The sequence below is a fragment of the Gavia stellata genome, chromosome 7, assembly GCF_030936135.1.
Source record: "Gavia stellata isolate bGavSte3 chromosome 7, bGavSte3.hap2, whole genome shotgun sequence".
NCBI classification, from domain to species: Eukaryota; Metazoa; Chordata; class Aves; order Gaviiformes; family Gaviidae; genus Gavia; species Gavia stellata.
Window position 1 is genome coordinate 14,397,935 of NC_082600.1, and position 25,550 is coordinate 14,423,484.

Consider the following 25,550-nt stretch of genomic DNA (forward strand, 5'->3'; position numbering starts at 1 on the left):
GAACCAGAAGACCAACCATCTCAAGTGTATGTATACCAATGCATGCAGCCTGGCGAACAAACAGGAGGAACTGGAGCTTTGCACCCAGTCAGAAAGTTATGATATCACAGGAATAACTGAAACATGGTGGGACCACTCGCATGACTGGAGGATTGCGACGGATGGCTATAGGCTGTTCCGTAAAGACAGGGAGGGAAGAAGAGGAGGAAGAGTCATGCTCTATATTAAGGACAACCTTGAATGTATAGAAGTCAACTACGGCAATTGTGGAAGCCCTATCGAATGCCTCTGGGTCAGTATCAGAGGGGTCATCTCCAAGGGGGATCTTACAGTAGGCATCTGCTACCAATCTCCAAAGCCAAGACACTAAGGCAAATGAAGCAGTATTTTTGTCGCTTAAGTAAGTGGGGTGGGTTAACCCTGGCTGGATGCCAGGTGTCCACCAAAGCCGCTCTATCACACCCCTTCCTCAGCTGGACAGGGGAGAGAAAATATAACGAAAGGCTCATGGGTCGAGATAAGGACAGGGAGATCACTCACCAATTACCATGACAGGCAAAATAGACTTGACTTGGGGAAATTAGTCCAATTGATTACCAATAAAATCAGAGTAGGATAATGAGAAATAAAACCAAATCTTAAAAAAACACCTTCCCCCACCCCTCCCTTCTTCCCAGGCTCAACTTCACTCCTGATTTTCTCTACCTCCTCCCCCCGAGTGGCGCAGGGGGACGGGGAAAGGGGATTGCGGTCAGTTCATCACACCTTGTCTCTGCTGCTCCTTCCTCCTCAGGGGAAGGACTCCTCACACCCTTCCCCTGCTCCAGCGTGGGGTCCCTCCCATGGGGGACAGTCCTCCACAAGCTTCTGCAATGCGAGTCCTTCCCACGGGCTGCAGTTCTTCATGAACTGCTCCAGTGCGGGTCCCTTCCACGGGGTGCAGTCCTTCAGGAGCAGACTGCTCCAGCGTGGGTCCCCCGCGGGGTCACAACTCCTGCCAGCAAACCTGCTCCAGCGTGGGCTCCTCTCTCCACGGGTCCACAGGTCCTGCCAGGAGCCTGCTCCAGCGCAGGCTTCCCACAGGGTCACAGCCTCCTTTGGGCATCCACCTGCTCCGGTGTGGGGTCATCCACGTGCTGCAGGTGGATATCTGCTCCACCATGGACCTCCATGTGCTGCAGGGGCACAGCCTGCCTCACCGTGGGCTTCACCAGGGGCTGCAGGGGAATCTCTGCTCCAGCACCTGGAGCACCTTCTCCCCCTTCTTCTGCACTGACCTTGCTGTCTGCAGAGTTCTTTCTCTCACGTTTTCACTCCTCTCTGGCTGCAATTGTGCAGGGCTTTTTTTCTCCTTTCTTAATCACCGTCGCTGATGGGCTTGGCCTTGGCCAGCCGCAGGTCCGTCTTGGAGCTGGCTGGCATTGGCTCTATCAGACATAGGGGAAGCTTCTCATAGAAGCCACCCCTGTAGCCCCCCCCCCGCCCCGGCTACGAAAACCTTGCTATGAAAATCCAATACAGTAAGCTTCAGGTCAACAGACCCTGGTTCTTAAGGGTGACTTCAACTACCCAGACATTTGTTGGAAGAGCAATAGAGCAGCCCACATGTCATCCATCAAGTTCCTGGAATGTGTAGAGGACTGCTTCCTCATACAAATGTTAGATGTGCCAACCAGGAATGAGGCACTGCTGGACTTGCTACTCACGAACCAAGAAAACCTGCTTTGTAGTATCTCGGTTAGCCATAGCCTTGGCTGCAGCAATCATGATATTGTGGAGTTTGGGATCCTGCTGAAGGTTAGTACTACGAGAAAGGTTTTACATTTTAGAAGAGCAACCTTCAGCTCACTCAGAGCTCAGCTGGGAGGGATTCCATGGGAAGCTTCCACGGAGGATAAAGGTGCTAGCAAGCACTGGGAGTTTTTCAAGAATGCTCTCCTGGAAGCACAAAAACAGTTCATCCCCTTTAAAGGTAAGGGAAGTAGGCAGAGCAAGAGCCCCCCTTGGCTTAACTGTGAGCTTCTGAGTCTGCCCAAAACCAAATGAGAAGCGCACCAGAGATGGAAAAGCAGACAAATACCCATTGAGAACTACAAGGGCACTGTCAGGGCAAGCAGAGATGCAGTTAGAAAAGCAAAAGCTCAGCTCGAATTGAAATTGGCCAGAGATTTCAAAAACTACAAGAAAGTGTTCTTCAGTTATGTAAACAACAAACAGAAACAGACGGAAAACATTGGCCCACTGTTAAACAGGAGAGGAGAATTAGTCACCAACAATGCTGAAAAGGCAGAGATTCTCAACACTTTGTTCACCTCTGTCTTTACCAGCACTGTTGGGCCCCAGGCCTTGGGAACAAAAATCCAGGTTGATGCAAACACAGACCCACCGTCAGTGAAGAAAGACTTGGTATGTGAACTATTTATTACAGGAACTTTACCCCTACGGATCGATGGGCCCTGACAATATCCACCCAAGGGTGTTAAGAGAGCTGGCTGACACTGTTGTGAAACCGCTCTACATAATCTTTGAGAAGTCATGGAGATCGGGGGACATCCCAGAAGACTGGAAGAAGGCTATTGTCATCCCCATCTACAAAAAGGGCTTAAAGGAGGATCCAGGAAATTATAGGCCCATCAGTCTTACTTCAGTCCCTGGGAAAGTTATGGAATGAATCCTCCTGGGGGCTATCACAATTCAAATGAAGCACGTGATTGGGAAAAGCCAGCATGGATTCACCAAGGGCAAATCGTGCTTGACAAACCTGATCGTCTTCTATGACAAAGTAACCTGCTCAGTTGATGTGGGGTGAGCGGTGGACATTGTCCACCTGGATTTCTCCAAGGTTTTTGATACAGTTTCCCACAGCCTCCTCCTTGAGAAACTGATGCGTTACGGTCTAGACAAGTGGTCTATGTGGTGGGTGGGGAACTGGCTGACAGGCTGCACCCAGAGGCTGGTGGTAAATAGCTCCTTTTCAAATGGGCAACCTGTCACAAGTGGGGTCCCCCAGGGATCAATATTGGGCCCAATGCCGTTTAATGTCTTCGTAAGTGACCTGGATGATGGGATCAAGTGTAAGCTGGTGAAGTTTGCTGACAATACAAAACTGAGTGTGGAAGTGGACACTTTGGAAGGGAGAGCCACCCTGCAGGAAGACCCAGATAGGCTGGAAGAGTGGGCTAACAAGAACCTTATGAAGTTCAACAAGGACAAATGTAAGGTCTGGCACCTGGGAAAACATAATCCAGGAGTGCAGCATAGGTTGAGATCTACCCAACTGGGGAGCAGCTCTGTGGAAAGGGACCTGGGGGTCCTGGTGGACAACAAGCTCAATATGAGCGAACAGTGTGCTGCTGCGGCAAAGGCGGCCAACAGGATGCTGGGTTGCATCAACAAGGGCCTCACCAGCAGAGATAAAGAAGTCATCATCCCACTCTACTCAGTGCTTGTCAGGCCACACCTGGAATACTGTGTTCAGTTTTGGTCCTCGCTACACAAAAAAGATGTGGACAGGCTGGGGAGGGTGCAGAGAAGGGCCACAAAGATGATCAAAGGACTGGGAAGCCTGCCATATGAGGAAAGGCTGAGAGAACCGGGTTTGTTGAGCCTTGAGAAAAGAAGGCTTAGGGGAGACCTTATCACCATGTTCCAGCATTTAAAGGGTGGCTACAAAGAAGATGGACACTCTCTTTTTACAAGGAGTCACAAGGAAAAGATGAGGGATAATGGCTCTAAGTTACTCCTGGGGAGATTCTGATTGGACACAAGAGGAAAATTTTTCACAATGAGAACAATCAGCCATTGGAATAACCTCCCCAGGGAAGTGGTGGATTCCCCAACATTGGATGCTTTTAAGATTCAGCTGGACAGGGTGCTGGGCCATCTTGCCTAGGCTGTGCTTTTGCCAAGAAAGGCTGGACTAGATGATCCTTGAGGTTCCTTCCAACCTGATATTCTATGATTCTATGATTGGACTTAGAGCACTCTGAGGATCAGTCTGAGGATCTCTCCTTCCTCCTTCCAGGAAACTTCAGAAGTGTAAGTTTTTGGGGTTTGTTCTTAAAATCTTCAGCTAGTTATAGAGCCAGGGAAAGGAAAGTAATTAGGGTAGTGGGGATTTGGGACTTACAGGTATGAAAAGGACATACCAGGTAGTGAATATTCTTGTTGATCATTCCAGACTTAATTATAAATCACTTTTTATGACTGGGGATGAGTAGTAAACTCAAGGCTCTCCCAGTCCCATGCTGCTGTGTGTCATTGCTTAACTTGCAAGTGGTAAGACCCTGGTGTCAGGACTGTACGGGAAGGGAGCAAAGCTTGCATGCTCAGCCAGAAACTGTCTACGAGGCCAACGTGGACATGCTCAGCAGAAGGGTACACCATTCACCCTGCAGAAGACACCTCAGTCCCATTAAGGACTTGGTCTGACACCATCTCCTGAAAAAAGAAACCCAAGCAGAGTTTGCTCTTTTAAAGTGCTACCAGAGAGGGAGGGTTGGAGGTGACAGGAGCACTGTCGTCAAACAGTTCAGTGCTTTAAGGACTCAGCCAGGATCCTGCCTTGGTCTACAGTGATTCAATCCCACACCTCCCACTTCATCTGCCTACCAACTGCCCTGGCAAGAGGAAGTCTGCTGCTTCTGCTGAAGCAGAGGCTTTTCCTGTCACTGCTGAAAATGCAGGGCAGCATGGAAAGAAAAAGTCATCAATACTTCAAAGCACATCTGGGCTCAACAGTAAATAATGTGGCTCATCCACTAGTTCCCATCATGTAATTAATGCATATGAACAATCTCTAAAGAAGTTTGTGATGTAAAACGAAATACCAAAGTTCCCAAATCTTCCTGAATCAAAAGCACCGAAGTTCCCAAATCGAGGTCCTCTTTCAGGACTTATACCAAAGTGGGTTGAATCCATGCAGAAATGGGTCCTCAGCCACAGGATTCTGAATATTTTAACAGCCTGTGAGTTGGATCTTAAAATGTAAGAGAGATTTTGAACTATTCTAAGGAATATATGAACAATTTGAATTTCCTTTCTTTCCACCTTTCTTCATGAAATTCTGCATCTATGTTGTCTACTCTGAATTTTGCAAATCAATAGTTTTGCTTTCTTTTTCCCTGATTTGCCTCCAGTGAAGAGAAACTTCAAGGCAAGTGGCCAGATCAAAGCAATCCATCTCTCTGAATATGGTGATCCTTAAAACTAGGACACTGGAAGACTTCTAGTTATTAATATCTAAATCTCTCTCTCTCCAAGATAGGTAAAATATAGCAGCCTGCACTTCTAACAAGGTGTTCAGAGGTTAGTCCTTCTTCTAATGTCACTAGAAAAATGAACAGGGTAGAGAGAGCGCTTGAAATATTGTACTGAAATGGATCCCAACTTTGTGAGGCATTTCAGTGCCTACCTTATACCCCTAACATAGCACGTGACTACTGACTTCAGGGCCCAGACCTTTTACAGATACTGTAAGCACATACATTTTTAAAAAAATAATTTTCAGGTGTCACAGTGAAATATCCTGGATTATATCTCTGTTTTATACTTTAACCAGTAAAAGAAAAATCATTTCAAATATCAAACACAACATGAGAACTTCTTGATTTCTTGCCTCAAGCTCAAAAATCTATGACAGTTTGGAAATGTTCAGAACTAGCTGATCCTGCTTTAGGGTCGCGATACACTAGATGATCTCCTGAGGTCCCTTCCAGCTCTGCTTCCTGTGATCTCGGCATGTAGAAGGATAGCGGCAGCAGCTGCACCAACTGCTTTTCATAGGCTCTGCGAAATGTACAGTTTAGAAACGCAATGTTTGCATTCAGTGAAGAACCTCAGTCATGCAAGCACCCTACACACCCTGTGATAACATCAATAAGATGTAAACCTGCAGACTCAAAAAACTGGCACACTTTTTAGCAATCTGCCTGCATTTTTAAGATAGTGAATATACAAATGTGTTACTTGCTCTCGTCAGATTTTTCAGCCTAGGAATCTGCATAATATACAAAGCAATTAAACTTTGTAAAGCCGAAAGTGATATTTATAGCCTCCACTTTCTCTATGGAGAAATCACAGAGTTATAAAAGGAAGTCCACAGTTCATTAGTAAAGTAGAAAATTAAGCTATCTTGTAGGAGCAAAAATAAAAAAAACCCCAAACTAAAAAATCCCCACGAAACGTAATAGCTGTCTGAAACAAGAAATGAAAAACCATACAGAAACCTGACAGCTGTAGGAACTGCAGGAGAACTGAAATGAAGTTAAATTGAGAGGAGGGGACACAAAAGGCTCTACCACCCTGACAGACTGAAGGAGGCAGCTCCTTAGCAGCAAGCACCTTCACAGAACTGACCAGTCCCAACCGGAGAGTTGGCAAGATCAGAGCACGGAGCAGCACAAATGTGTAGAAACATGGACAGGGAGGCAGAAACAAAGGCCAATTGGTGCTGAGAAATGAAGGAGAATGATATACAGCAATAAATGATAATAAAGTCCCAAATGGTGATTCACGATAGTGATTCTTTAATATTTTCTTATTTTAAAGATGAAAAACTCAGACATACTGTTTGGGTCTTCATCTTCTAAAAAAAACCTTGTAAAATGTATGTAGGTATGTATCCATACATACAGTGTGTCCAGTACTGCTAAGGGGTTAGGGTTTAGGTTTGGGACTTGTTTTTAACAGTTTTTGGAGCAACAGATGTCTCTCAGTAAGGAAAAAGGAGAGATTCTGAAGTTGGTAATGTGCACATACTTTTAATTTTTGCTGAAAACCTCTTGGGCTCTTATGTAAACTGCCACTATCAATTTAAATATTTTCACTGAAAATCATTAAATCTATTTGCTTGTCTGTTATTTAATAGGATATGTAACCAAATTACCTGTGTATCTTAGCTCTGCAACAGGAAACTGTCTTTATAAAAATTAGTACAAGAGACCATCTTTTCCTAGATGTTTGACACATACCTCACAAAAACTATGCTGTTTAATCTTCAAACCACATAGTAAGAACTGACCCAGAGAACAATAAATTAACACTTTGAATAGCAGCTAGGAACTTGATATACATAGTATTTAAATTCCCCCATAAAGATAGCTTTCAAAAATGACTAATTGCAACACCCCTGCTCAGAAAAGTACTCATAATTAAACCTGCTTTGTTCTACCTTAGAAAATTAATTCATGACATGCCTGAGGAACTTGCCTGGGGAAAGCACCAGTTTCCCTACGCAGCTGGCTTTAGTTTGTTAATAACAGCTTTTGCTCTTCTTCTGTTCGCAGATTTATCACCCATAAGCATTGGAAAACCACAGTCCACTTCAATCTAAGCATTTTCTGGGCATAAAAGAAATCATTTCAAAGGAAGGCCTAATAGTTTGGTGCCAACACAATCCAACATAATAATAAAGCTTCTTCACTAAGGCAAGAGTTCATGGATGCAGGCATTTGACAAGAAAGGTAATTTAAGCAAATTAAATCAGTTTCAAACAGATTCTTATGGTTCTGGTGATTTGAAAAGCATGCTGTGATGCTGAATTCAAGTTACATATTTCAGATGGGCGTTCTATAATACTTCTCTACATAAAGCACATGCAATGCCTGGTATTTTTTTTTCAAGAAAGCTCAAAGCCTCCACATGAGCAATTCAGAAGCTGTGGCTCACTCCAGCTCTGTGCTGGTCACCTGTAAGCTATGTGCACTGCACTTCCCTAAAATCCCCTTAAGCTTTATGCAAGTGATGAGGAAGAAATGTGCTTTTATAGTCATTGCCCTGAGTATTAGGAGATAAGGTCTCAAAACAAATCTAATAGGACTACAGGCAATCTGGATGGTCATAGAAAAAACCCTTGATCAGTCAGTTCTGTGGTTTACAACCTATAAAATGGCCATTTTTTTTTCTTCCACTTCTTGTCCTACCTTTTTAGATTGAGTGCTTTGGCATGAAACTGCTTCTTCCTACTGGCATGTTGGGTAATTAATGCAATGGGGGACTGATTTAAGTTTCATCTGTGAAACAGTACTACACCTATACTAGTAATAAAAAGTGCATTTCAACTTAAAAGAAAGCTTATTTTGCACAAAAGAGAGAGAAGCATTTTTATCTACTGCAGCGCAAGCCATTTGTGTTGATCTATTCTGTAGGGTACGGTGTTGAGGCAGATGACTACAATTTGCTTTTTAGCTACATGTTCACAACAAAACCACAACCACGTGACAAATTCAATTTATGTCTCTGATCTCCATCTGAAAGCTATAATGGCAGTTTTAATCAAAACACATGACAATATCATAGACAGGAAGATCAAGCATGCTACAGTTTTATGTTCTTTTAAAGTATTTTAACACGACTGGTGTATTTCTCTTGATGTTATTGAAAAAAAATATTTTGCTTTTTCATTTAAGTTTTTTCCTGTTTGTAACTGCTCTGTTTCAGACACAGCTCAAGATTATCAAGGGGTCCTGAGAATAATTAAAAGGAAAGGGAAACTGATTAAAATGAATAAGTGGTTGAGCTTAATCTGTTGTTGACCTATAAGACTTTAGGTATGAATAATGTACACTGGATTTTTTAAAGTCACTTTCAGATTGCTTGAGAAGGCACAAGAATCTTGTGATGGAAAGCATCAACCATTTATTAGAAAGAAAAAAAAGTATTTTCCCATCAGATTTTTTGTTTAAAATTATGTCCCTGTCTCAAAAAGGATAAGAAGTGAAATCTGTATATAGGAATCAAACAAGGAACATCAAGATACAGAATCGCTTTTCTATGAGGAGCAATAATCAAGGACTTTTCTGTCCAGAAATGAGACTACCAAGGCAAATTTGAAAGAACTGGAAAGAAAGTCCGAGCAGCAGGGAGAACGTGAATGGTTCCTTCCATTATAAGAATTTAGACTTCAAACTAGCAGAAGGCAGCCCCAAAACACAGAGAGAGAGATGCTTCTTCACACAAGGCATATTTAAGTTGATGAATTCCTTATTGCAGGATGCTGCAGATGTGAAAAAAAAAAAAATCAAGAACAACCAATTCCACCGCGTGAAAGACAAAGACACTATCTGTGGTGCAGGAAGTCCCCGAACCGTAAGTTAGAAAGGCCTGGGCAACCATTGCTGGGAATTGTAATAAAGAGGTATGCTGTGCTTTCGTACTCTTGTTTTTTTAAATGCACACTGGTCGCTGCTGGGGGTGTAAAATTTGTCTAGAAATGGGCTGAAACCAGAACCGCTATTCCCTGACAGCTTCTCACTCGAATACTCACGCTCCAGAAGTAAGCATGTTGTGTTCCTGGACCATTCCAGTCTCTCCAGGAGCAGTTACACCCAGAGAGATTATATGCACAGACAGGTCTACGATTCTCAGCTGTGATACCACCATATGAGTTTTCCAAATAAACACAGCAGGACTGCTCACGCATGTGTTACAGCCACATAAAATGTACCTTCACACTCAGAAAGGACCCCTGAATGTTAACATTTAAAAACAAATGCCATTACACAAGTACAAATGTACCCTCACCATATTTCTTTGACTTTTTTGTCCATAGATTCAGTAAGGATTTCTCTGACAGTGTGAGAAGAATAACTTTAATTTTCCAAAGTGCTGAATAAATCATCTTATTTTAATTACATTGTTCTTCCTAATACCACCAGTACATGACAATGTATTGGCTGTTTCTATAGAAACCAGAAGTGCGAGTAGCTCCACTAATTTCTACAGCCTTTTTTCATATTTATATGCTATCCAGAGACAAATTCATTAGGTCTCCTAAATACATACTACTTAAAATGACTGCATCTCATCTGAAAGAAATTGCAAGAGAATGTTTCCAAGGAAACAAATGCACTGCACTTGCACTCTAAATCTATTAATTTTTTTAACTGTGCTTTAATGACTTAGGCTTATTTCTTTATCAACTCAAGTATGGAGAAATAGCTCAACATCATAAAGAGCAGCTCTTTCAGTTTTTCTTTTTAAGCATAAAGCTGTAGATGATAGTTGCAATTTCGTAGCTAAACAATGTTCAATCCAGAATAATAAACCACAATGGGAAAAAACCCAACCCTGTTGTTACTCTGCCTTGGCCTCAGTTAATAATAAAAATTCTGCAATGTGTTTCTAGACTAATTTTAAAAGCTCAAAGTAAGTGCTTCTACCATTTCCTAGTTAATTTGTTCTATAGCTTATAAGACCTCAATTTCAAAAATGGGAATTTTGTGTAAATCTTCAAATCTAAGTTTTCCTTACATTTTTCTATCACTCCAATAGACTGACTTTGTAGTCATCTTTTTTGAAATCTTCCTTATGTCCTGACAAAATTTTGTTATTAAGCCCAAAAGGCTGGAACTTTGCATTCATTTGTACTTCTCCCATTTCTAATAAGTCATTGCTATTTTTCCTGCATGATATTCTATTCTTTTATTATTATTATTATTATTGATTGTGTTAGCACACTACTTTCTGTAACAAACATTTTTGAAAAATAAAATATTAAATGTTGTCTTTTTATTGTTGTTTTATTGTTGTTTAAACAAATACATTCAGAGGCAAGTTCTTGAGTGCTGTATGTCCTTTCAGCAGAGGTAATAGCATCCCTGCTTCACACTATGAAAATCTTGCTGACACGTGTAAATAAATCTTTCCAATTCAGTCTGACAATTCACTCATGATGTGAGGAACTTTAGGTCCCCTAAAAGTATTATCAGTACAAGACAGTTACAGTTGTAGTCTTGTTCTGATATTACAACTGTGGAAGCTTAGAAACCCAAATTAAAAATAAAAAAAATTAGCTGTAGTCATATTTTCTTTTGTGAACACAATAAAGCCCTTATTGCTGAGCTAAAGCATACAAGTCTCAATCCTTTGTTCTCTTTGGTATTTCAAGGAGTATTAAAATTTTAGGTAGAATAAGTGGTTAGAACATAGATTGTCTCCTGTCTGAAAAGCTAATGTCGATCAACTAAAACAGAGAGTGACTGTAATACAACTGGCTTGTGCTGAACATCTTAAGAAACTCTTCCACAGCTCAGAGAAAGGAAATACTTCTAAAATACATAACTACTTTTAAGGTCTCAGTGTTACTCCACAATTCTTTTTATAGGGCATTTTACAGGGTTTTTCTAGGTTCAGCTCTGAAGTCCAAAGATCCCATGGGGGCTGTTCAATATGATGCTCTCTCCTTGGTCGACACTGCAGAGATCTTTTTTTTTTTTTTTCAAAACAGCAGCTCACTTCCAAGTTTTCCGGTCTTTTCATAAAGTCTCTGTAAACATTCTCCAAATGTTTCATAAATTAAATCAATCTGTTATACAGCAATATAAGATGTCCAGAATAATCTCTTTGCCAGAGAGACAAAACTGGGTTTAACACAAACACAAAGAAATACCGCTGTAATAAATCGTTACATGCTATTCAACTGCCTCTTTTATTCTTTTTTTTTCAGGCTTTGATTACTTGTCTCTGTAATTTTGAGATGCCTGTATACTTTACATTTCACTGAGCAGTTAACAAGCTGTTCCATCCATTCATTTCTCTGAAGTATATTGCTTAGCTTTATCTTGAAGATTTTAACTCCCTTATTGTTCTTTCATTCTTTATCTTGCTCAATACCCAATGCTACATTTGAAATCATTTTGCCTATTTGCTCAACAGAACAGGGTTAGCAATAAATGTCTTTCAACATTCCTTCTTTTTTTTTGATATCTGCCTTTCTGATTAATAGCCTACTGTACATTTCTCAATGTTTTAGTAGCTGAAAGGCTGCCTCAAATATAACTTCATACATTTTCTCTGGGACTTAGAAATCCAATTTTTATACCACTTTCAATACATGAATAAATATTAGTAATTTATGCTCATAAATTTATGCACCTGTTAAAAATTAGTTGCCCATCAAAATCAAAGCAAGATTTCAGAAGTACTAATTTGGAAAAATACCACTATCAGCTATCCTATGTCATTTTCCATCAACAGAAAGCACCAGTGTGGCACACTGGCATAAAGCAGCCCATTTCAACCACTGCATATGTATGTATAATTGGACAATGTTTTTGTTATTAGTCATTCTCTCTACTTCTGTGATGCTTTATGCTTTGCTCTGAATTTCCACCAAAAATTCCCTCATTTCCTGATACACAATTATCATTTTGCTTCACATAGTTAAATTTAAGATGTGCAAGCGGATAGCCTGTTAAAACACAGGAGTACATCCTAAAGAATGACCTCTGAAATTGAATTACCAGCGAATGCTGAAATTGAGTTTTCAATGTGCAATGAGTAACGAGATTCAAGCTCTTGATTTAGGGTGCTCACTCTATTGACAAAATATGCTGCAAAGCCTGAAAAGGCTATCAGGAGTATGATGATGGGAACAAAAAGAATCATTAGTTCACCCACACATGGTTCCAAGCTGAATGACAGGTGAACACACTTGAAAGAACAGGAAAAACAGGAAAATCTTGTAATGAATTAGGATGAAAACACTTGAAAGATATTAAGATTGTTTGCATCAAAACAGAAACAAAGTAGCAAGAGGCCTCAGACATCTATTTCAGTTAAGACCAAATGGCACTTGTTAGAACAGGACAAATTTCAAAATACTGGCCAGGACACTTAATCCAATCTTGAATATGGCCTTAACTGTAAGGTGGAAAAGACAGAAAGCATGCTGGTTTTATCTTGTGAATAAAGATAACAATACAAGCTGAAAGCAGGAATACCTGAAGAATCCATTGAAAACCCCCAAACTAGGGAGAAGCAGACATGAGATACTGATGATATTGACGATTCATGCCTAACCAACGTACTGTTCTGTGGCTGAGAGTTTGAAACGTAACTACGTTATTTTGCAGTAATGATGCATAGGTGGTACTTGCCATTCTGCAAGAAGCCATAAGCATTCAAATCAGAGTTTGATGTTTTTCCCTTTTTCTCCACTCAGCTATGATCTTCCATATTCACTCAGTACACACACAGTTCTTCAAATTTTAAAACCAATACAAATGTAGGTGTCTAACAGTCTACACCCATCACTGAGCTACAGCTAGCTCAGATGGGAAAAAAAAAAAAATCAAAGGATAATAGAAGCTTTCTCCCGCTTTTGGAAGCAGTTCAGAGTAAGAGAGTAAACCACACTGCTGCTTTAGACAATCACAGTACATACAAAATTATGGTTTTCAAATGAGCAAACATGTCAAACAAACAAACAAAAAAGGATCAATATCTGTTACCAGGCTAAACCCACGCCTTCCACTTTCTAAGGTGATTAGACACTGCTTGTTATTAAAATTAATATTCCTCATGCGCTACTTAATTGGCTAGTTTTCCAACTGATAAAGTTCTACATTAATATAATTGTTCCCTGATGAACAAAGCAGATAACAGCTTCTAAAAACTTCCAGAGAGAAGCCAGTACAGGATCTGTACAAAAGAAACAGATGGGGTTTTTGTTTTACCAAGCCTAAAACTTTTCGTATTTTACCTCTCAGAATACGCATTCATTCACTTATTTATTCTATCAGAAAGTAAATTATTTCCTTGTAATATGGTGGGATCTTGCCCTTATCTCTTCATTAGCATCAGCTTATGGAAACAGAGTTACACACAACCTTTCTAAGCACTGGAGTGTCCTTCAAGGACAGAGACAACCGTTGTGTGCATTCCTCAGCGATCAACAGCTCTTTAAGGCAGGTTCCAAGGCTGGAGCTTCAGCATTGCAAAATGAGTGTACAGTTAGTCATTGAGATAAAAATGCATTATTCTGCTAGTCTCATTTTTGCTCTATATATATAGCTTTCTGGCCACAGAATGCACTGCCTTTTGAGAAATCACATCATAAGATGGGATCAAAGGATGTCACAGCATGCAATGTTGTGACATACTGCACACAACAGCAATACTCTCAGTCAAAAAGAAAAAAATTCATAACATAACAATCTTGAGTACTCTCTACTTTGGCAACAGTATTAAAAGTGGACAGGAGATGGCCCATGGGAAGACAAATACCTCATTGCCCCCATTTGAAAAAGGCTCCACACACAGATCAGTAAGCAACGAGGCAAAAAAACACAGTTGGGCAGTAAAGCATAAAGATACAATAAAATACTGTTTGAATCTCATAAAGATACTATACTCCCTAATTAGTAGAAAACCTGAGGGCTGGTTTAGACTGAACGGAGAGTCGAATTAATAAAATGTCCAGTATTCATGTTCCTCTTCTGTACAGATATAAATGGCTTTTACAGTGTGTGTTTGTCGTCTGGAAATGAATTATAGATGTTGTCACCTAAAGCGTTCACTACTGGCTCTGCATGCAGGCACACACACAGCTTATACATCATCCCTTGCAACCTACACAAGGGTGATCCCAAACATAACTATTGTTTCTTATAACTGTGCAGTGGTAACGTACTGAAAACTCCAGTTTTCCTCTGCAATTTTGCCAGACATAGTTTACATAAAAGTTACTATATCAGAACATCATCTCAAGCCAGGCTACTGGTAGTCAGAATTACAGAAGATATGAATGGGTGGGCTATTCATGTCTTCAGTTAATCAGCATGGGTTTGCTCCTTTGCCTTCTTACAATGCCTTTTACAAAGGCAAATACCTCACAGATTGCACATTGCCCCTTATCATCTTCTACTGCAACCTCCATCTCAACTCTGAAATTTCACAAGGGGGAAAAAGGACCAAGAACAGCATTTTCAAGCCATTTGTCCTGGTGCCACCATAACACCGTTCAAAGATAAAACCAAAATACCAGGGACTGGCAGAGATACTGACAATAGGAGAGCATCAGACTCAGGAGATGACTCAAAACCACTTACCTAGCACAAGCATTAACAGCTGTTATTTAGCCCTTTAATTCTACTTGAGTCAATGCCAATTTTGCATTGTCCTCAGACCTTGTCATCACAACCTGTCGTATCAGAATTGCTGAAAAAAAAATTAGTTCAAGTATAACCCTTGAACTGTAAATATCCATTGTAAATTAATTTTCTATTTCATTGAAACTGAAGTGTCTTCTCCACTATCGATATTTGAGATTGTCTCCTACCATCTATGAAAGATTTCTAACCATATTCCTCCATAGCTGTATCCAAAAGTGAGCTACCTTTCAGACAGGCACATTTTTGAAACATGCTGTTTTGGTGGTTTGTTACTATACAACAGAATCAGTTATAATTTTCCATCTGTAGGGACTGGGCACCTTAGACATATGTAAGCTGGAGGTATTGCCATTTTTGGCATGAACGTGCTCACCAATCACAGTTGATTTCAAATCTAGAGAAAAATCTTCTTTACAGGATTCTCAGAGATAGTCCCTCAAAGACATACACAGGCATAAAATCCATCATAAAGGAACTGCAGGGGGTGAAAGAAAGAACGGCTCCGGATTTGTGCACAGTATCATTTACAGGAAAGCTTATTGCACCAAGTCAGAAAATCTCAGAAAGAATGTTTTGTCACCTACATCTGCCCTCTTCTCCTTGACTAGAATCAAATATTTCAAATTTGACACTACAGCCAACAATCTTTAAGCCTTAAAAAGATGATACCCATTTAGCTCCTGAAGTACTTTTTAAAGGAAGTTCAGCCTACCATGACATACAACAGCTTCCTTATGTTAAAAAGGGCAGCTAAGTGTTCAATTACAGGCTGCACCTCCTCCCCACAATTAAGACCTACCATTATAAGAATCTCAAGAAAGAACAATTGTATTCCCTACTTCATTTGCATGCTATGAAACCACTGACCCTGCTGTTCAGAAGAGAAGTCTTCTATTAGTCTTTCTTCTCCAGCCCCCTGCCAGAAAAAAAAATGGTTTTGTTCTACAGTAAATTTACAGAGTAACCTCTGATCATCTGGAATGAACACCCTTTGAACTGGTACTATTTCCTATTTGTGTCATACATATTTTCACGTCCTACAAGTTGCCCATACTAAAGACAGTACACCAAAATCAGTTACTGACAACACCAGAATACTGTATACCAGTGCAAGGCAGGGGGAGGGAGGGAGGGAAAAGTTATTATGGAAAATCTCATAACTTCTAAAAAAATTACATAGGTATTCTTTATCATAAGTATTTAGAATTTTTGCAATATAAAACCAGAATCATCTGCCTTAATAAAACTGTGCTTTGAGTAGCTCTTCGTATCCCTATCAAGGAAAACTAGCCATCATACAAGCATGATGGATGGAATAAATCCCATCAGACTTTTTACAAAGGTTTTCACACTGACCCTGTAACTCTGAAACTCACAGTAAATTCCTTTTCAGAGTAGCCTCACACTTGGCAGTCTCGATACGTACTTACTAATGTTTTTCTTTTAAGAACTTATTCATGTGAGGGAAGCCTGCGGTATAGATCCTACACAATTAAATTGTTTTCTCAAACATCAGTGACAAATCCAAAGGAACCGCTGCACCACAGGAATTAGATTGTTAATTGAGCAATAATGCAGTGTTTCCTTAATAGAGCGACTCCCATAACTATTTCAGAGCTCTCCTGTTAGACACCTCATATCTGAAAAGCTTCTGCCTCCATCTCTCACCTATTATTCTTAGCACACCAAAGTCGGAGTCAGAGATTGGGTAAGCAATCTTATCTTTTTCAGATCCCTTCTGTCACCCTCAAGAGCAAACAGATGGCTAACTACAATGAGTACGATCTACCCACATTGAAAGTAAAAGGAAAATAAAGAACAACTCACTTCACAGTCACTGCTGCTCTTTGAGCTGTTCTGTGCATGAGGATGTTGGCTTGCCTTATGCTTCCACTGGCAGAGGACAGCTCTGGTCTTACCTGAGCTCTCAATGGCAGCTGGGAGCATGCCATTCTGCATGGTTCAGGATAAAGTAAAGGCAGAGGCTATACATGCCTCTCTGTGCCCTTTCATGAATTTAAAAATTACTCCAGGCTTCTACACAAAAGGTACAGGCACACACATCCTGACCCACACATAACAGCGGGAAGAACAAGTTAGCTGTACTGCTTCCTAGTACACAACTGCCTTTATCACAATCCTGAAGTGAGCTATTGGCTTTATTTAATTCAATTATATGTTACTCATATTTACATAAACAAAAAACCCCATATTTTTTGTGTACAATGTTCCTCTTTGTGCTTCAAAAACATTACAGAGGTACAAATCAACAAATGACAACACAATCAATGCCAAATGCCAAACACTTCAGAATAACATTTCATCAAAAGACCAGTACATCTAGCAGCACATCCAACAGCACATCCAACCTAGGAAACACCCTAAAAGAGAAAGAGAGAAAAGATTTCCATTACCTTACAAGTCCTTATATCCCAAGCTTTAACTTCTGGGCTGAACCCTCCACAAATGAAAATATTTGACTCTGTAGGGTGGAACTTCAGTGCGCTGATCCTAAATTCACTTTTGCTGCTAAATATCTGCTTCCCTAAAATAAAGTGAGAAGTGGAGATTAAAATTTGAGCAGAAAATGAAAGATGTTATTCATTTCAACCTTGTTTCAAAAATATCAAGGTTGTCAAAAGTGAATATGTTTATATTAACAAATTTCAGGCATCTGGGGTTACTCTGATTTACTGAAAATACATGACTGAATTCACTAATTTCTATCCATGTGAAATTTCTTCTGGTCATGGGCCTCCACACCGCTGACTGCTTCCTACTGAAAGGAGAGAACAAGTGGTCTCCCACACTAAGGAGAGGAGCTCCACCAAGGTTGCAGTTCAGTCAACATGCAGGACTAAATCTACAAATATAATGGTTGACTGTTTCCCTGCAGAGAAGCCATAGTCTTTCTTTCAGCGGGAGAAAAATAACTAGAATAAAATATTGTATGTACAGAAACACCATGTCCCAAACTATACTACAACTCTTAAGTTGTTTACTTATCTTTCTGTGAAGGTAGGGATGAAACTTCATCTTGAAAGTAGGAAATAATTTGCATACCATCATATGAAGGCAATAGCTGTTCCCATGGATATGCTGTTCCCAACATTTAATTGTGTACGCTAATCTCCGCAGGATCCTGTGGTTAGTATCACTTGGACTGTCAACACTTTTGAAGGCAACAGAATTCAGCTAGGTTAATTTATAGGACTTTTCCACAGTCCGCTGCTTCCTTTCATCCTAACAAACTCATGATATTAATGTATATTCAGTGAAATATCATTTTTGGAACAGCAGCATGGACTAAGATAAATACATTTACTTGGTTTCACAATTTCAACTGTGCTTTATATACTACATACCACATATAAAGGTCTACCTTAAATATAGTTACTGCTTTAAGCCACAGTGAAGAAGGCACTGCAGAAGTCAAACCCTTAAAATACTATGACAAAAGCTTCTTAAAATATTCATTAATCTACATTTTCAGCAAGCAAGAGTTGTCTTAAGATAGGCTTTCTTAAACAACTGAAAATACTTTGAGCTAAAATATTAGTGATGGGTGTAAATACTCACTGTGAGGTGAACAATTCTGAAAAAAAATCCTATAGATTTTTTACGCTTATTTTAAGGTTTAGGGCAAATTTATCTGCTTTTGTCATCAGTTCCATTCTCCCCATCTGCTGAACTCAACTTACATGGTCAAGAGGCTAAGACTTGTCAAATTATTTATTTCTTCATTTTAAGGAAAAGAAGAGGGAGATTTTGCTTCATCACACATGCTCTTTGAGCTAGCAGGGTCAGGGAAAATAGACTGCGGGGGGGGGGAATGGAGGGGTGAGTGTTGTTCTATGTGAAAACAGGTTTTTGTAGGGGTTTTTGTTCTTTTTTAATGGTTTCTCCACTGATGACCCATGCCAAGATGTGATGGGCCTCTCAGTCACTGCTGAGTGAAAGACTTAATTTAGTTCATAAGTTCCTTCCCCAAAACCAGAAAAAAAGTCACAAGGGCAGCAGAAGCTCTATCTACAAGCCATGTGCAACAGTGACCATCTCTCACCATGGGAGCTTTCAGTACCCCAACAGCTACAGAAGGAAAAAAAAAGACTCCACAGGGAAGGAAGTAAGTATTAAAATCATCAGTTACAGGAGCAACAAGATATTGCACTCATGTACGCCACTACCAGGCATCATCTGCAGGGTTTAGAAAAGCCACATCCACCTGCATCTTACTCTCATGCACAGCACTTGAGAAAATACTGAAGTTCCTCATGGAGGCTCACTAGTCAGTTTAACAGCACTTTGCTCCCAAAGGAATTTGGTTCCTACCAGTACCTAGTTTAATAAATGCTCTGGGAGTATAATCAACAAGTTTTCAGTGGTACTGCAGCTAGAAATTAGCAAAACTGCAGCCTACCTGTACTAATCCTGTCGAGCAGCTTTATGAAGGATGCATCAAGCGGTCACTATTCTCCATAAAGTGTGTTGTCCAAATGGCATTAGACATATACATAAGTGATCCATTGGAACTCAGCATCTAACCTTCTGACAAACTTTAACTGTTTAACTGGCTTTACTAAAATATGTTTTTACCTCCACAAGACTTTTGAAAACTGCTTTTTCTATAATGCATACATTTTTCTTGCCATTGTGCTCTCTAGCCTAAGACATGAGAAAGTCAGGTAAGACACAAGGTGTGCACTAAATTCAAGATGCATTTCATCTACTAACTACAAGATCTGTTGCCTTTTCCACAGAAAGAAGATTGATTTAACGTAATTTGTTATTAATTAGTCCATCTTCCAATCTCATCTCCAACTACTTCCAAGTAATTCAATCATTTGCTCGACATTTTCTCCAGAAACGAAAATTCTCTAATTCCCTACTCCATCTTCCCCTGTTTTAAAGAGAAGTGGGCACTGGTTTTGCCCTGTTCTTGTCTTCTAGAGGCTGTTACTTATCCAAAAGCTCTCAGTGACAGTCACTAATACAATTACAATGTGACGATCTCAGTGCTATGAACTCTACGTTACAGTGTAATAATAAATAAAATCCATGTAAACAACCTGAGCATCTTATCCACCTCTATACTCTTTAACCTCCTCCTTTTTCCTATTTTACGCTGTTACCTTACTGTTTGATGGAGATATTATCCATGCTAGCTTTTTGAATGGTCTGAGGAGCAATCACAAAACATTAATCTTAAAAGCTCAGGCTCTCCAATTAATACTTGGAAATACAGCTCTCTCTCTCATTCTCTCACCCCCCAAAGTGAAATTCAATCGAACGTCTCTTTTTGGAAACTCAGTAAACAGTGTTCTGAAGAGTTTGGCATTATTAGATGTATACACGAATTTCATTCTACTGCCATGTCACAGATGAGAAAAAGGCTGGAATGTAGAAAAGCAAAGCAGCAGCAGCAGCCAACATACTCAAAAGGGGAGGACCACAGCATTACAGAAAGGAAACTCTCCTATTGCTAGAACTGAAATTTATACACAATACACAGAATCTAAGTCAGACTGCTTGTCATATAAACATGCCTGAATCCAGCAAAATGAACTTTCCTAACATTTATATCAATACATCACTTAAACCCTTCCCTTTTAGATATTAGGACTGCAGGACTGAAGTGCTGCAGCACGTTCTCTACACAGTTATGAAACCTCTATGACTGTAAATCTTTCAGAACCTCAGAAATTTAGGAAAAATATCCATCTGAGAGATGGAACAGATCACTGCGGGCAAAATAGCTCATGCAATTCAGTATTTTAAAACAATTAATTCAACTCAGCCCTTTTCTGCACAAACTTTATTTACTGTGTTTTACTAATATGAGCAGAATTTGCTGCTTTCCAGGCTGTAACCATGCTATGACAGAACCTAGCCCCATGACTTCAGCATTTGCTGGAGATCCTGCTCCACCCTTCTGGAAGTCAGTAGTTACAGTTATGTATATTATTCTCTACAATTATTCCGTTTATGAACATTAAACATTCAACTTTTTGAGGCCTTATTTTATAAGATGCAAAAGATGTCCTTTGAGCAGAAGAATCCCTTATCCATAACAGAATACAACTGGTGTAATTCAGCAAGCTTGTATATACCCGTATGGTGTATATATTTATTGTATTTTAGGTCCTAAAGGCAGCATAACAAAGATTTAACCAACTAACAGACAGTAGAAAATTACATCTTGAAAAAATCTATTTGGCTAATTGAAGGAAAATCCATACCACGTATCGTTTTCCTATATGAGAGCTTGTTATTCCAAAGCAGAAAGCAAATGTTTCTTCTCAATCTTTAATTTTCACAATTTCAGTAACAATGTCTACTACATCTTTGCAGTGTGTTTTATATTCTGAAAGTGCTTTAATTCAATTCTTCATTCATTAAAGGCTCACCAGTAACATACACAGTATGAAAAACAAAATCTTTAAAAAGATCTTGAACATATGTTTCTGCTCCTTTATGCTGCAGCCTACTGTGAAACTGCTCAACTATGAAATCAGATATTTTAAAGGCTATTTAACATTGTGAATATTTCACAGAACATCAGCACAGTTATTGAGCATAGGATGCTTCTGTAACTGTGTTTAGTGGTCCTCAGGTTCACACCCCTACCTGTATAATCCAAAAACATTCACTTCCTTACACCAATCTGTAAAGAAAAGTGAAGCCTAAGACTTACAAGGACATGAGAGTAATCTTGCTAAGCAGAACGGATTTCCCTACTGTGTTTACAAAAAGACATGAGACAATATATTAAAAAAATCCATTACAGTTACAATCTCTCTCATGCACTATAGTGAAAAGAACATTAGATTGATCAGACATAATTTGTTCTTAACAAATCATGTTGTCTGTTACTTATCCATTGTATCTTGGTGTGCTTACAAATTGGTTTATTAATTTTCCAAGAACTAAAGTTATACTGACTATATGTGTTTCCTAATTTTTTCCCCTACATAGTCACAAGTTTCTGGCATGCAAAGGTGCTTGAAATATTAAATCATTTTATCTTTCACCCTTGAAAATGTCCTCAAAATAAACATTTTTCTCTCTTATTGCAAAGACTTTATATTAGTGAGCATAAAAAGTAAAATGCTGTTACCTCCTAGCTGGAAAATGACCACTAAACTATGTTCAACATATTACTTAAAACTGCTGAATTCTGGGGGGAACCTTTGACCTCACATCAAAGATGCCTGTATGCATTCAAAAGAAAAAAATAAAAGGAAAAAAAGAAAGAGAAAAATCAATCCACTGGGCTTTTTTCCGAGGTGTCATATAAAACCTTCATGCATATTAAAACAACATACTATCTACATAGTAGTGGGAGAGAAGGGGAAGAATAGGAGAAGAAAGTCACAGCTCTCCTGAGGCGATGTTTATGTATGAGCACTAAAACTCCTATGTGAACAAACACAAAATTACATTAACAATAATAATGTTATATCTATAGGACTACCAAATTAGAATATAAAACAAAATATAGAAAAGCAAATTTGGACCATCCTCTTGAAGGTACAAAATGTTCCATTAAGAAACTCTCAAAATAACGTAAAACAAAACAAGTTAAAAAGAAACAAACCAGATTTAAGTGACCACATGATATATATTCTGAACTTTCCTTCAAAGCCAACAGCTTAATTCCAGTATCCTGGCCATGGTAATATGAAAACTTTCAAAATAATGGGGAATTTAAATTCCCCATTATAACTCTGAGGAAGTTATATTTGAAATCAACCTCAGTCCATGAACTAAAATACAACTGCAGCATTTGGCAACATAGGAAATGTGCCAAAATTTCTTGGAACATTCCCTTTGTCATAATATTAAAGAAATGAAAAGTATCTACAATATGCAAATAGTATCAACCCAGCCAATGTTCTGCCTATGTACCAATTCATTTATGACTAATGAAAAATCCACTCATGAATAAAACATATATTCCAAAAATAAAATAGTTATAAATAAATTTTAAAAACACAATTACCCTTCTAAAGTTGGTAGAGCATCTCCATTACATCTGGACATAACAGAAGTTAAATGTCAAATGTACTTGACCTAGAATTGTTTTAAAAGCAATTTTTTTTTTCAGTGTGCTCTGAATATAGTACTACTTACTACTCTGTAAATAACAAAGTGTCTCAACTATCACTAGTAGAAAATGACTGTGAGTGTGGTGTTAGTAGAGATGAACAAAACCAGGGAGTCTCACTGGTTCAGACTGCTGCATTACTATCACATTTGTGAAACCCTTCAAAAAGCTTTATTTTTATAAAGAAATAATGTATGTAAAATAGGACAATAAAAAAACCCCACATTAACCAGTAATCTTTACAGGCACCTCAGCTGCAGTTTTTGGATCTACTAGTATTTATGAAACCCCATATTGCAGTAATAAACTTGCCTCATGCAAACTGTAGCCACAGAACCACTCACTTGAATGACACATGAATAACCTTGAGTTCCTTAAACGTTTTATGCACATTTTGGATCAGACCCATGCTCTGAATATGTACAACAGTTTTCAAGAAAGCCATATGTGTGGCAAGTCTTAACTTGTCATCCTGGTGTTAGGACAATGGGTGACCATTTGAGATAATAAATGACGATCTATAAAAAATGAACTTAGAAAAAGAAGACTTGTACAACAGCATCTATTTTCACCAAACCAAGACAAGTGAACTCCTTGTACCTCAATAATTTGAATTCTTCTCTTTCCCTGTTCTTCATTATAGCATCAACACTTCATGTATGTTGGACCTCCAGGGGTCATCCAGTCCAAACCCCTACTCAAAGTAGGTCCAGCTGCAGCAGGTTACTTAGGGGTCTGTCCACTGAAGTTCTGAGTATCTCCAAATATAGAGACTCCACAGCCTCTCTGGACAGACAGCCTGTTGAGCCAAAAAATTTCCTGTGTTCCTACATTTGTCCTTTGTCTCTCGTCCTTTCACTGCACATCTCTGAGAAGAGCCTAGCACCATCTTCTCTATGTACTAGGTAAACACTTGCTAATCTGGCCCAGGATGAAGTTGACCTTCTTTGCTGCAAGAGAATGCTGCTGATTCGTATTCAGCACCAGGACCCCCAGGTATTTTTTCTGCAAAGCTGCCTTCTAGCCAGTTTAGCACCAGTCTGTTCTGTTACAGAGGATTACTCCATTCCAGATGCAGGACTTTGTATTTGTCCTTGTTGAACTTCATGAAGTTCCTGTCAGGCCATTTTTCATGCTTGCAGTATCTTAGATCTTCTTACATATAAGAACTTTCATTAAATACACTTGACAAGGGGAAGAGGTTTGATGGTGTAAAACTGCATGAGAAGATTTCATGGATGTGTCTTCTACCCTTGCACCAGGATTTCTATGCCAACAACAACAAAAATTCTGCTTTGTGATTAATGAGATTTCAGTGTTTGCTTCTATTCTGATGTTGTTCAGATAACAAAGACAAAAAAAAAAAAGGAAATCACTCCAGAAAATACAATATCCCAGGACAAGGGATACCCAAACTTAAATCCAAGCTTAGAAACAAAATTTCCTGGAGAATTTATTCTAGCGCTGTTTGCTACAACAATGCTGACACATTCCTTTGAAGAATCTCGTAACTAGCTGTCATCAGACCCAGAACAAACAATTAGCTAGACTACAATTTTGATTTAATAGGGCTGAAACTATGTTTCTAACAGAAAAACAACACAAAATGACGAAAAAAAACCCCAACTGAGCAGCTCAATACCACACATGTACTAAGCTGTATTTGCAACCTTTCCTAAACTTTTAAAAGTAATTCTCTTCAGACTGTTACGTTTCTTTTGGTGAAGGACACATAGCAATTTTTATAACACAAATGTAATATAAAAAATCTACACTGAAAACAAAGACAAGAAAGATTAGACTTTAGCAAACATGACTAGAAAAATGTTGACCCAGAATAACACACACAAGAGACAAGAGCATGGAATCTTAAAGACAGCATTATTATTTATAAAATCCCACCGGTATGCATTCACTGAATTTAAACACGCTGGTAGTTAGTTCAGTCTAGCAATGGAAAGTAATTAAGACCGAAGTCCAAAAAAGTATCTGAAAGTCCTCTGTGAAGGAACAGTTCTAACATCTATCTGAAGTTAACCAAAGAAGAAATCATCTCAGCGCTGATGAAGAGTGAGGAGGAATGAATGATTCAGTGAACTAATGTAAATCAAAATCTTATAGCTGCCTTAGTGTTTTTCAAATGGAAATGAGGCTTTTTATATCAAATTGATTTGGATTCCAGAGGCAAACTGCTTGCCCTGTTTCTCTGAAAAGAATTGATTGAAATGCATGAAGAAAAAGAGTAACTTCACAGAAAGGAAATCAGAAACTGACCTGCACGCGTAGGAAATCAGAATAAAATTCTGATCAGTCATATCATACTTTTCCAAATGAGGTGTGTATCACTGAAAGTCAGGTCCAAACATCAACATTACAACTGCAGTTCACAGGAGCTACAAGGAATCCTGTGTCCTTGACATAAGGCAATAATGAATACCTGGTATTTTCAAGGATTTTAAGCATATATTTTGCCTTTAACCATACAGTTTATTTATGTAGTTAGAAATACTACATAACTCAAAAGTCAGTAAGGAAAGAACCATATATAA

The 25,550-nt window shown here is 39.0% G+C and overlaps 1 protein-coding gene across 1 annotated transcript in view; it reads right to left on the bottom strand.

Moving 5' to 3' along the window:
• WDR25 (WD repeat domain 25) overlaps positions 1–25,550 on the bottom strand; it is a 68,090-nt gene that overhangs the window by 3,915 nt on the left and 38,625 nt on the right. Inside the window, exon 3 of the mRNA XM_059819740.1 lies at positions 17,309–17,439. Coding sequence (XP_059675723.1) covers positions 17,309–17,439 — 131 coding nt within the window. The remainder of the gene's footprint in view (positions 1–17,308; positions 17,440–25,550) is intronic.